This window comes from Ambystoma mexicanum, chromosome 12 (assembly GCF_040938575.1).
Source record: "Ambystoma mexicanum isolate Mex_15411 chromosome 12, UKY_AmexF1_1, whole genome shotgun sequence".
Lineage (NCBI taxonomy): Eukaryota > Metazoa > Chordata > Amphibia > Caudata > Ambystomatidae > Ambystoma > Ambystoma mexicanum.
The window spans coordinates 102657893-102671009 of NC_090936.1; the positions used below are offsets into that span (position 1 = coordinate 102657893).

At 44.3% G+C, this 13117-nt stretch overlaps 1 protein-coding gene across 1 annotated transcript in view; it reads left to right on the forward strand.

Moving 5' to 3' along the window:
* Positions 1-13117, forward strand: part of LOC138514462 (uncharacterized) — a 791313-nt gene that overhangs the window by 184880 nt on the left and 593316 nt on the right. The window contains exon 3 of the mRNA XM_069629962.1: positions 3718-3797. Within this exon, the coding sequence (XP_069486063.1) occupies positions 3718-3797 (80 nt within the window). The remainder of the gene's footprint in view (positions 1-3717; positions 3798-13117) is intronic.

Here is a 13117-nt window from a genome sequence, read left to right on the forward strand (position 1 = left end):
ATTTTGAGGCATACCCGAAGTTAATAAATCGGCCATATGAAACAAATCAGAAATGGCCAACAATTCAAATTTGAAAATTAGAAGAAATACAAAATTGAGTTTTTCTCAATGGTATCACAACAATAGACACACAGTGGTTGGATTGGGTGCTTTCAAGGTTCGAGTAGAACGCTTAAAATAGAATATAACAGACACTTGGTTCTCTAGATTCAAGCAAAGGTTCACAATTTATCCAGCCACAGGGTAAGGAACGCCCGACAGCTTAAGGAGCTGCCAGAGTCTGTCTCTCCCCCCTTACCCTTATGGCAATTGAGGGCTTATGTAGCTTACGGAACAGAACAAAGTACCTCTGAACTTGAGTACTCACTGCACACGGACACGGCCACAGCCATAAATAACATTGTTCACACAAAGACGAATACATTGATCACAATGTGTCTTCAACTGAAATATAACACTCAAGCATTCGCACTACAATGAAGGATCAACATGTTCATGTAAATTGTAAAGCGGGATGCAATTAGCATCAATACAGGTTGCAACGAGGCTCATCTCTACGATTTGATGGCGCACGCTCGATACATGTATTTGGCAGCAAAGTTCACCGTGTTCCCACCAGTTGTTTGTCTAATGAACGCCATTGCCTGATTAACACGTCGTACGTTTTTTTTAGGATAAACAGCACTTTCCGATAGTCATAGTAACACGAAGTGAGCCACTGTTTTGGATTTAAAGCCCCATACAGGGCAAGCACAATCCCATGTCCCACACCAGCGGCTGGCGAAAGAGGCTACCTTAAGAGCATTCAAAATGGCCGACTAACCACATACAAATACTTCTCGAAGCCAATATCAGTTTTCCCCTCAAAGATGTTCTGGACCTGTTTGCAGTGGAGCGCAGGCCTCCACTAGTTTCCTCCCTGAGTAACCCAAAGCTGCTTTTTGAAACCCAGCACCACCTGTTTTATCAATTGAGTGCAGATTAAGACACAAAGAGCTTACATTCAAGTCAGAAAGAACATTGACCCCCTCATCCCCTTTTTTATTGTGTTTTTTTTTAATAATACCTGAGTTTGGTTTCTAAGTGCGGATCCGGGATTTGAACCCGTGTTGCTCTGCGTGGTCTTTGCTCTGCGTGGTCTTGCTTCCAAGACCAGCACGTTGCCCCTGTGCTATCCTCTGTTCACATACTCCAGGCTCGCAATATGGGAAAGCGCTTCCCTGTAGCTCGAGCGGCTGGTGAGCTCCCAGATCTTCACCGTATACATTGCAGGCCTTAAGCACACCTGGTCTCCTATCGGTCGGAGATCCAGCTCCAAGTGAATTGATGCTTTGGGACAGCCCCTCCGTACCTAGCACACAACATTAACAAAGTACAATCCATCAGACCCACCAGAACCCAACACTCCCACAAACGAAGTCAACCGAAGTTGGAACGATCCAAAGCAGGAGGATCCAGTTTTCCGCAAAACGCTCAAAACATGGTTATTCTCACCAACTTGCAGTCCTCCACCCTGGCCTGCAGTCAGCACGACACGAGATACAGGCTCTGCTCTGGCCCAATCTATGCACCCCCCAATCTCTGAAACTGGATTAGCATGAGTATAGCTGCACTTGCTCACTTTGCCTTTGCCTCAATCCATGACCTTATGCTGCAAATGTCACTGTTTGCTCCTATGTGTGCGCTCTACAAATGTCAAAATAAATAAATAAATAAATAGAAAGGGGCATAATCATTTATTTTTAAAAATAGATTTTCAGCCACGCTCACTTTGTCATGATTTACACAGCCCCATATATCTGCACCATACAGGGCTGCAGGTTTAGCGCGTGCCCTGTACATTTTGAGCGCTGGTGAAACTGTCCCCTTTCCATGGGTAAAAAAATCTGTTTTCATCAAAATTGGTGCAAGATGTATCCTGGTGGGCTGAGCAATATCCACTTTCCATAAATCTCCCACCCAAGCGGTCATAAGACGTTGCTTCTAGCCATTCGCGATCGTTCACATTGCAACACATTTTTGGGGGTTTGGAAGACTTGGGCCTCAACACCAAAGCCTTAGTCTTCCCTACGCTCACTTCAAGCCGCCGAAGCCCCTTGCGTTTATTCAGAAAGGTGGTAGAGGTCCCTCTCGGACCAATTGGTGACGTAGCCAGAATTACAGAGTCATCCGCGAAGAATAACGCCTGTATTGAACCTACGCCTAATTTTGGTTGATCCAGACAGTTTACAAGGAGTGCCTTGATTACCTCTTCTATATACATTCAGAACAAGAGGGGTTCAATGACTCATCCGTGCCTAACCCCTCTGTTCACAGGAAAGGATTCGGTACAACCCCCCCCCCCCCTCACCCCCTCGCGTCCCCCCATCCCCCATTAGACCACAGCCTTATTGTGGGACTATAACTGTTGAATTATGGATAGCAAATCACCTGGGATTCCCCGGTTTGACTAATCCTGGCACAGAGTATCCCGAGGCACCCAGTCAGAAGGTGTCTTAAGGTCAATGAAGACAGCATACCATTTAGATTTCCGCAATGTTGTGTATTTCTGTTCAAGCAGGAATAAGTGGCACTTTTCCCCTTTTGAAAACCAGCCTAAAGGGGGGTCAATGATCTCCTTCATGTCTGTCCAGTCCGGTAGATGTTTAAGGATTACTTTCGCCAAAGTTTGCCTGCAGTATCCAGTAAGGATATCGGCCTATAGCTCCCGGGGCTCTCTCTCCCTCCCTTTTTATAGATTGGGACGATTGTAGGGCTTCGCCAAGAGGATGGAACTGTATTCAGGCGAATAAGTGCATTGGACAATCGCCCCCAAATCTGGGGCCCAGATGGGCATTTCATCTTTTGTCTCGGGAGGATAGCTCAGGGGCAAGGTGCTTGCCTTGGAAGCAAGACGACATGGCGCATCACAGGTTCGATCGCCGGGTCCGCGCTTAGAAACCTCTGGGTATTAAGCGCATTATAAATAACCCATCATACCATATAAAGGTCTACAGGAGGACAATCAGGCCCATGCCGCTTCCCTCCACGTTGCAGTCAGATAACTTCCTGCATATCAATCAGGCCGAGCACGAAAGGTGCCACTTCAATATTCTGTACTGGCACAGACGCAATGAAACCAAACTCGGGTATGGTATTAGCGCGTTATAAAAAAAAAACAAATAAATGAATTACTGTGCTGGACTGCTGTGCTGTGGCATTGGAGGAGATGGGCCCCACTGCATCCGTGAGTTCAGCGATGAGAATATCAATAACACTTTATTGCTTTATTTCGACAGAATAGTCATAAAAACAGTTCACAGAAAAGTTTAAAAAAAGACAGTAGTTACCCGTCACATTCTTAGCTCATAATCACGCCATTAAAATTACACAGTCAGTGCTTTACCTTAAAACCAAATAAAAATAGATCAACATTATGCGGAAAATAGCAGCTCCTACAGCTTAACTTTTCTGGGAACTGCTTTTATGACTATTCTGTCGAAATAAAGCAATACACATCAATCCCGTAGACTGGGGCTTTTGAAACTGAATTCCCATGGTGCTCCTACAGTTCCACGTCTCCAGAGAGCTCTGATTGCGCAGCTCGTGCGGATCCATGTTGGTCAGTTACAGCAATTGGACTTGGGTACGTTTTACACGGAATTATTTATGCATGGATTTGCTTCATTTAGATTTCTTCCCTCCCGTTAATGAACGTGTTTTTCTTCCTCTTTCCAGCAGAGGGCGCCAGTGTATGCAGAATGCCTTCTCAATCTCCCGAACGCGACCAGGCGCGAAGAAATCCCGTATTAAACGAGGTAAAATGGACCCCTGTTTTTTTTATTTCATATTAGAACTGTTAAATGATAGCCTAGATTGATTTGCTGGGCTCAGGGACTCGGTGCCAGTGTAAAATCCAAAGGCTCTGCAAGGATTTACACACATCACTGCGGGCTCGAGCCATCTCTGGATGGCTGTCACTTTATTGGTGAAATGCCAACGCCTGACTGGCCAGATTAGGGGACAAGAGCAGATAAACACTGGATTTATGGGGCCAGTGTGCACGAGGCGCATTCCTTGAAACCTCCTGCCATAAGAACACTGTTGCCTGCTCCCTTGTCAGCAGCTCTGCTGTGCAACCAGGACCTTCCTATTAGTCCAGCAGACCAGAGCCACACAAGGCAGTCAGCCTTCAACTAATGTACACACGCGCTCTTTTAGAATTGCTGTAATATTGCAATGAATGTGCATTACTGTGCAATGTCCCCAACTATCGCCAAAAAGCACCCCCTGGAAACATGCTCCATCAAATCTGGTGTAAGTGTGCACACCACAGCAGGGCGGTCCCTTTGTTGACATTAAGCCTGACGTCACCGCGCACGCGTGACGTCAGGCGAATATAACAGCCACCAACTCGTGTTTTGTTGTTAATTCAAATCATCTGCATTGTTTTGTTTGCCATACATCCCAAAATGACGAAAGAATTCCAGCAGGATAAATTGTAACAATGGCACATATGTAAATGTTGGTCACATGCGCACACAGTGTTTGATTTTTGAATAATTGACACTGTTGCGTTTCTTGACGTCCAGTGATGTAAGTGGTCTTGTAAAGCGCCCTGTGATGAGAGAGGCCATTAGTGGGGCAGTGGGCGAGGCAGATGTGGAGCCTCTGTTCTTGATGGTTGCACCTCAGAGGTACCCGGTTCCTGAGTGGCAATCTGCTTCCTGTGCTTTTGACGGGGAAGCTTGGGGGCACGTACCCATAGGGAGTAGCCCAAGATCTGAAAGACTCCTACAGCGCTGGCTCTAATTAACTGCTGCTGTTGGCTAAAGAGAGGAGAGCCTAGTCGTGTTAGGTTAGCGTAGGAGTGATCATGAGGGTCGTGTGTGTAGTGTAAGGTGGTCGGACATCTGGGAGTCGAGTTGGTTGGTCCGTGTAAGGGCAGAGCAGGCCTTACACAGCAACACAACCTGCAAATGTGCACCCCTTCCTGTTCTCCAGATTTGAAGAACTGTCCTTCCAAGAGCTGGTAGCGGCTGCCAGAGATTAGCACATAAACGATCTGTACCAGGGGTCTCGTGGGGCTAGTGAAGGGACCACGTCACCTTTCGAAAGCTATTTAGGCTACAGAAGAGAGGAAGGAGGAGAGAGGCTGCGTCTCTTGACCAAGTTGGGTGTTGGCTGAATTGTGCTCGTGCACTGTATTGCAACCTAACAAAACATTGTGGCAAAATAGCCTTTAAAAACATTTGGTGCCTATGGAAACACAGTAATGGGAACAATATAATCATGTAATGTGATATGATAGGTTATTTATATCGCGCTTTATACCCAGAGGTTTCTAAGCGCTGACCTCATAATCGAAACTGCAGTGCTCCGTGTCGTCTTGCTTCCAAGGCGAGCATGTTGCCCCTGAGCTATCCTCCCGAGACATATAAATACATCAAAATACATAATATCAATTATTGTAATAAATCAATGAAATCTATCAGATGAATTAGTTAAGGCATTTAAATGACTACTATAGGGGAGGAAGGATAGCTCGGGGGCAACGTGTTTGTCTTGGAAGCAAGACGATGCAGCGCAACACAGGTTTGAATCCCGATCCCGGGCGCATTATAAATGAACAATTATAAGCAAATAAATAGTCTACTGCTTAAGTGGTAGCAAAAGTATGCAATCATTTGTGCGTTTTCATAACATAACCAAACCACTGCATCCAATCTTCAGCTGTCAGTTAAACAATCGTGACATCATTCTATCTACCTAAATGGGAGGTTCAGTAAATAATGCCACTCAGAGACATATTTACAACAAGGCCGACTAGGCTCATGCCTAGGGCAGCAGACTGCCAGAGGAGCTCAATTTGCTGGTTGTCTTTTTTTTAAATATAAAGCCAATCCACAACAGTGTGCAAGTAAATTTGAGCTGTTAGTCATTTCACTCTTACAGCTAAAGTCTTTCCTGGCCAAACAGACATATATGCTTGATATTTACAAAAGCTTTATTGTTAGGGTGACTTATTTCTTTCTTTTTAAAAAACAAACAAGGAAATGCATACCGAATCCAGCATGCTTCATGCATTTAGTGATTCAGTCATCCAACTCGCACAGACATATGACCGATATAAAGCTCTTTGGCCATTCTTATCTTCCCAACATGCTCTTTTAATATGCAAAACGGCCAAAACCTCATTGGTTGTATTGGTGGCACTTCACATTATCTCTGGTAGTCTTGCTCATCAATACACACATACACGGTGTTAAGCAATCACGTTCATATTCAAATGCACGACATGCATTTTTTATACCATTGCAATAATGAGGGTTTTCCCTTCAGAAAAGTAAAGGTTAAAAAGGATTCTTCATTTTACAATATTAAATGCATGCCTATGCTAAAGTCTAGCACAGAGTTCTCACAGATGACACAATTATCAACAATACTGCATCACCAAAGGGACATCCTGCAATCGATGTTGTTGGTATGTTGATGAGGCTGGCATGAGCAAAGGGAACTGGAATTGTTTCTTTTAGTTTCCTAGCATTTTAAATGGTCTGATAATCAGTGTGCTTGCTTATAATATATTCTCATAATGGAATGTGCATTGCTGCATTATATTGAGACCAGCCTTAACCCGGGGAGTTTCTTCCCACCCCCAATCAAAGAGCCCTACAATACTCTAGTACGTTTTTTTTAAGTGCTGGCCTTACTATAGACTTGTATAGAGTCACACAAATCTACCCCCCCTGTGCCCACAGTGAGCCAAGAAGCAGGCCGGGTATAGGAAATATATTAGTATTTATTTGAATTATACATAATAGAAATCACACAAAACAACACATGCCACCTTTCTTGTGGTTCACAATTCACTTCTTGTTACACAAGTCAGTCATGCCAAACGGTTAGGAAAAACCCAAATTACAATACCTTTCTTTCTACAAATTTCACTTAAGAAAATTATTAAACTGATCAATAAAAAGAAAACAATTACATAGACCATGCTGAGCAATTGCGATTTTCCTGCATGCTTAAAAGGCTAGCAGTTCAGTCTTAAGAATTTGTGCAAATGCATATGGCAATTATAATTTCACCCACACTTTTGCTTTAAAATAAACGCAGGGTGACTTAGCAGTTTGTTTTTCAGACCCCCGCCCCCTACTTTGGTCTGTGTTTGGGACGTCTGACAGAAAAATGAGGTTGCTTGAAGAATTTTGGATTTCAGACCCCCTCCACTTAAAGGCCTGTGTTGGGGAAGCTGCAGTTTAGGGATTTGTTTTTGTTTAGGGACAAAGCAAAGACAACCCTCTTCCTAAAGACGTAGGGGTTAACAGGACAAATAGGATCACCCTATTAAATTATAGCCTAATGTTCTCAGCGCACACCAGGAATGAGCTTTGTTAATTTCAAATGCACACAAAAATCACCCTGTGGTATTCTGCCAACGGCAATTAATTAAATAAATATTTTTAGTTCATTATGCTAAGGATCTACACAGTTTCCCCCCACCCACTATAAAGGGAAAGAATGTAAGGCAAGCAGACACCCCACGTTTTGGTTTCCCAGGGCTCAGTTCTACTTACATAGAAAACTTCTGCTTTAAGTTCCGGAAAGCCAGCTGCATTTCAGGACCCTCTTGGAGGATAAGGAACGGATCTGGCCACTCCACCCTCAAGGATGGCCACCAGCACTCCACCATATGACCCAGGCAGCTTTTAGGCCTCCCCAGAAATGGACACCTCCACCCAGATGCAATCTCACGAATCTCCTTCGATGATTCCTTGCGGTTGTCAGATGGTACGTTTCAGCAACTCTCTCTCACGGTAATTGTTAGCAACCCCCCCCTTCCTCATAGTGTATTCCACTTTATATAGCAGCAATGACTCCATCACGTTTACAATCTTGGGGACTACCCTGCAAGAGTTCTTGCAAATAGGATTGGACAGTTACCCTTCTCTCTCCTCCCAACTACTGCACCTCTCGGTGGATTAGTTTAGGAGTCTGGAGCAGACATATGTCAATTCACATTTTCAATCTCCTTTGTTCTCATGTCAAATGTTTCGCAAAAACTAGTTATGTGGTGAAACATCATAAGTTTACTAGCCACTGCCATAATATATATATTTTCCGATTCAGCTAGTAAGGGGGAATTTTATAAAAACAACACCCAGGTCTGCACCATGTTGCATGGTCATTTGGCCATTTTCTGCTGTTTTTACAAAAAGCATAAAAGAATTTTACCCTCCAACCATTCACCAACCAATTTGGAACATGTCCAGATCAGCCAGAAACCCCATTATATTTCCCTGAGTCATAGGTGGATGAATTCTATATCACCAAAATCGGCTGGAAATTACCTAGGAAATGACATGTCAATCAAAGTACGACGTACGGTTGCTGAGAAAATGGCTGAAGTTATAATAGTCCTTTTAAACAAATGGAATCTTCATATGTGCAAATATGAGCTTCCCTTTCTTCAAACCATTTGTCTCTCTCGTCAGTGTTTTATTATTCTCTTTGAAGTTGGTTGCCTGCAGTTGTAAATACCTGGGATGTACCAGCTAGAGATTTTGGCCTGCTCAGAACTGCCCTTTCAAAGACACCAAGTCTAGGGAAAGTCTTTTTCGACACCTCTTAGCAGCCCCCCTTTATTGCAGTTTTAAACAGCTGAGGGGATGTTAAAGCCAGGCTTGCAGTGGGGTAGTTCTTGGTGAAGTTTGCCCAGAGCACCACCCTTTGTCCCTGGCTGAAATGGACTCCCATATTGCATTTTCTAACAGCCTTGATTCCTTGACATACAGTGTGTTTTCAGAGTCTACTTTGCGGTTTCATTGAAAGTACAGGGCTCTTTCCTTCAGTCATTAATAAAATACACTTTTAATTATCTGCTGTTCATTTTCCTGCTGAAAAGTAAGTCTGAATTGTCACAGTGCACCACCTTTTTGATGGGTGACAGTTTCAGTGAAAATGCTGAATTTTTTTCTCAGCCAGTAATGTGATGTGCTTTTCCAATCTGTACTTAGGTTACATTTTTGTTTTAGCCTTCTCTGGATTTCCCTCACTGAAAGGCACCCGCATAGTCTGCCCCAATTGGCCTACAGGTACTTTTCATGGCAACCATACAGGCTTTTCTTTTCAAATGTTTTGCCAGTGTTTTCCATGTGAAGCATAACCTATCTTACAGTTTGTCAACACACACACCATGTCTTTTCTCTGACATCTTTATGTTGGCAGGAGAATATTTTTGTCATGTCTTGCTTTGATTAGCAAACACACATGCAAAGCTGTTTTTGTGTCAGTGTTTAAAATCCTGTTTTTCATGTGGAAGTGACCTTTGAATTCCTTTTTGCTTTGTGAATTAAAATGCGCCTTTCCTTTGGCAATGACAGGTAGGCCTTTTTCACATGGCCCTTCAGTTTGGGGCCTTTGATTGCACTGCACATCTTTGTTTCAGAAGATGGTCTAGACCTAATAGCCGTCAGGAAAAGTGGTAATCGGATGTCCCAACTGGGTCCAGAGACTGCCACAAACTTCTTTAGGATACTCACAATTGTATTGTTGTATCTCTCTACCCCCATGGACATCATTTCACCAAAATGCCAGGGGTAGCGGAAGTGACATCACATGACCCTTGACCTCTGATGACATCACATGAAGTGATGTCATTTGACCCCCAACCCGAAGTGACATCATGGGAAGCGATAGAACATGACCTTTCACTCCTTTAATGAGTCTAGCCATTATTGTATAGAATTCCAGAAAGACAAATTGTTTGTTATTCGTATTCTTTCTTATTTAGGGTCACTGCTCAAAGTTGTACACCTGTGAAACCCCCTGTCTTTTTTAAGAGGCCTCAACATAAATTCCAGCTATTCCAACAACAAAGATCCACATGGCACCGGCCACAGCCCAGGAGCTTCAATGTAAAAAAAAGAAAAGTAAACATTAAAAAAAAAGGTGATTTCAAAAAAATGTTTTAGTGGTAGCAAGGTAGACCACAGGGGTAGCAAAGGAAACCTCAGGGTTTGCAGTTGGGACCCCAGGAACCACCAAATTATGTCCCTGTCAACCCCTCCGCTTTTAGCACTAGAATCTCCCACATCTTCGCCATCACCTCACTGGTAAAATGGCTTCCTCGGTCCAACTCAATCTTTTGTGGGAGGCAGACATGAGAGAAGATGTGGTCGATCATTAGTGCAGCAGCTGTCCCTGCCTCACAATTCAGGGCTGGAAGACACAGTGCCCACTGTGTGAACAAGCATGTCACAGTCAACATGTACTTGTGTCCTCTAGGGGAGTGAATCACTGGCCCGGTGAAATTGACTTGCAAATCTGACCAAGGCAGTGTCATTCCCCTTTTTGTAGGGGAGGTCTGTGTGTGAGTGAACTGGGTTGAAATTGAGTACACACAAGACACCCCTTTAGGTAAGTATCGAGGTCCTGGCCCATGTGTGACCAGTAGGCAACCTTGTGCAAGATTTCTAATGTGTTAAACCCCCTAGGACTGTCAGAGGCCATGTCATGGACGTGGTTCAACATTAGGCTTCTGAATGAGGTAGGTACCACCCACCGGTCACAGCCAGATAGGGCTCTCCTTACCAACAAACCATCTTGGATCCGGAACATCTTGGAAATTTTCATCAACACCCGGAGATCCTTTTTTACCAATATAATCCAACTCTGTTAGAGGAAAACTCATGGGGTCTTCAACATGTGGATAACATTTCCCAATGATGTAACATTTCCCAATGATCGTGTCCTCTTTCTGTGTGGTGATCAAATCTGCATCTGGGGTATCTTTACGTGACTCAGCAGTTCAGGGTTTGCTTTTAGCATGAGTTTGAGACCTTGTGACAGCGGCAATTTGGATTTCACCCAGTAGGGATTCTGTTTCTATAAAATTCCCCCTGCAGAACGCCAGTTTTAGCCAGCTTGTCAGCCAGGGCATTACCCTTCTTATCTGGTCCCTCTGTTTTGGAATGACCTCTTATTTTCTTCCAATAGATGGTCATCACATTGGAGGTCACCAGATCATCAATTGACTGGATCAGTTTGGCGTGCGTTAGGGGTTTATTGTTGGTACAAAGCATGCCTCGATTTTTCCAGTTAATCAGGTGCTCTACAAACCCATTCCTGACATTATTAGAGTCAGTGATTATGATCAGTTCATTTAGTTGGTGGTGCACTGCAGTGAGGATGTCCTGATGAATGGCCATCAATACTGCAGTCTGACTACTTCGGGGTCCTATTTTATAACCGGCAGAGGGTTCTGGGGCATCATTCACCAACCATTTCCAATGCCGCCACCAGTTCCTTTTCCCTGTTGTTATCAACATGGGAGGAGGATCCATCCACATAAACTGTGGGTATCCCCTGGCACGTGTCTTTCTTCATAGACCTTGTTTGGGGAAGTTAAGTACACCTCCATGTTGTTGTTGGTCATTAGACTTTCGTCCTCGAGACAGTTTTCTTGAGCACAATCATGTAAGTGCGCCAACCCCTGCGCTAGGGGTCTCTTCTTGTTTTGGACATAGCTGACCTCCACAGGAAAGCCTTGCATGGACAGAATCCACAAAGTAATTCTGGAATTGCTAACATTCCCTGCCCAGATTCTGTCACTCTGGAGATATTGTAAGAGTTGGTGAGGAGTCTTGATAATGATGTGCTCCCCCTGGATGAATGGGTGGTAATTTTGCAACCCATACCGTTGCCAGGATTGCCTTCTCGCAGAGATTGCATTTTTCCTCCACACAGGACAAAGTCATGCTCGCGTACATTATGACGTTGTTGACCTTGTTGTGCTTTTGATACAACACTGCAGTTAGGCAAGTATCTGAGAACCCTGTCGCCAAGTAGAACTCCTTGTTCTTTATGGGGTAAGCCAAACAAGGAGCCTGGGGAAACCTTCCTTTCAGTTGTGTAACTGCCTCTGCTTATTCGGGACCCCACTCCCACTTGACTCCGGCCTTTAATAAATGGACCAAGGGTCAAGTGAGCTCTCCGTAGTCTTCAAATGAACCTCTGACGATAATTAGTGAGTCAAAGATGGCTTCTTAATTCTAGGGTAGTAGGGTCTTTTCATTTCAAGAAGGCTTCCACCTTCTTCGCCTGGGGACTAAGACCGTCAGGGGTGATCTTGTGCCCTAAGAAGTTCACTCGGGTCTTGCACCACTGTGCCTTCTGAAAGGACAGTTTTGCTCCAGCTTTCTGCAAATGGATTAGAACATAGCAGATTTCTGCTATATGTTCCTCCATAGTTGAGCTCTTGATCAGAACATAATCCACATAGGACAGGTTTCCCGTTTCACCCAAGTCGGGCATGGTCTTATGCAGAAATATGTTAAACTAATTGCCGGAGTTGATATATCCAAAGTGGCTTCGGGTCCATGTGTACTGCTGCCCGCCGAAGGTAAAGGCAAGCTTGTACCGGTCTTCCCTACTCACGGGTACTGTCCAGTAACCGTTGGTCAGGTCAATGGTAGTGTACACCTTCGACCCTTGGATCTGTGCCATCCCTTGATCGATGTAGGGAAGTGGCCATCTTGACATGTGAACCCGTTTGTTCAGCTCCCTCAGGTATGCACATAGTCTCCATTGGCTGTTTGGATTGAGTTTCCTGAGTATCAGGTTGTTGAAGGTACTGTTGATAGGACAAATTATCCCACGGGATTCTAAATTCTTAATAATCCCTGTGAGTGACTCCATGGACACGAGAAGTAAGCCGTCTTGGAGCCATCTTGGGGTCCGTAGGTATGGTGGTTGAATGACTGGATGTGTGTCCAGTTGTATGATTCCACTGAAAAGATATCTTGGAATTCCAGGAAGACCTGTTTTAGCTTTTGTCTTTGCTCCTCGGTCTCACAGGCATGAGCAAAATTGATCCTTTCCTCGACCATCTGCTTGAAACCTGGAAAGACCTCAGGCTTGGCAAATTCAGTGGTATCCTCCAGTTGGGTGGAGAGATCTCTTTTGATGGTGTTGATCTGGACAGCAGGTTCTAGGAATTCAAGGAAGTAGTCCTTGACTCGGAACACTACCTCTTCCCTTCTTATGTCACAGGTCACCTCTTCCCACCCATAGGGGCAGGACTCGTACAGCAAGAAATTCCCCCCATGCCTAGTAAAAATATTTTCTGGAG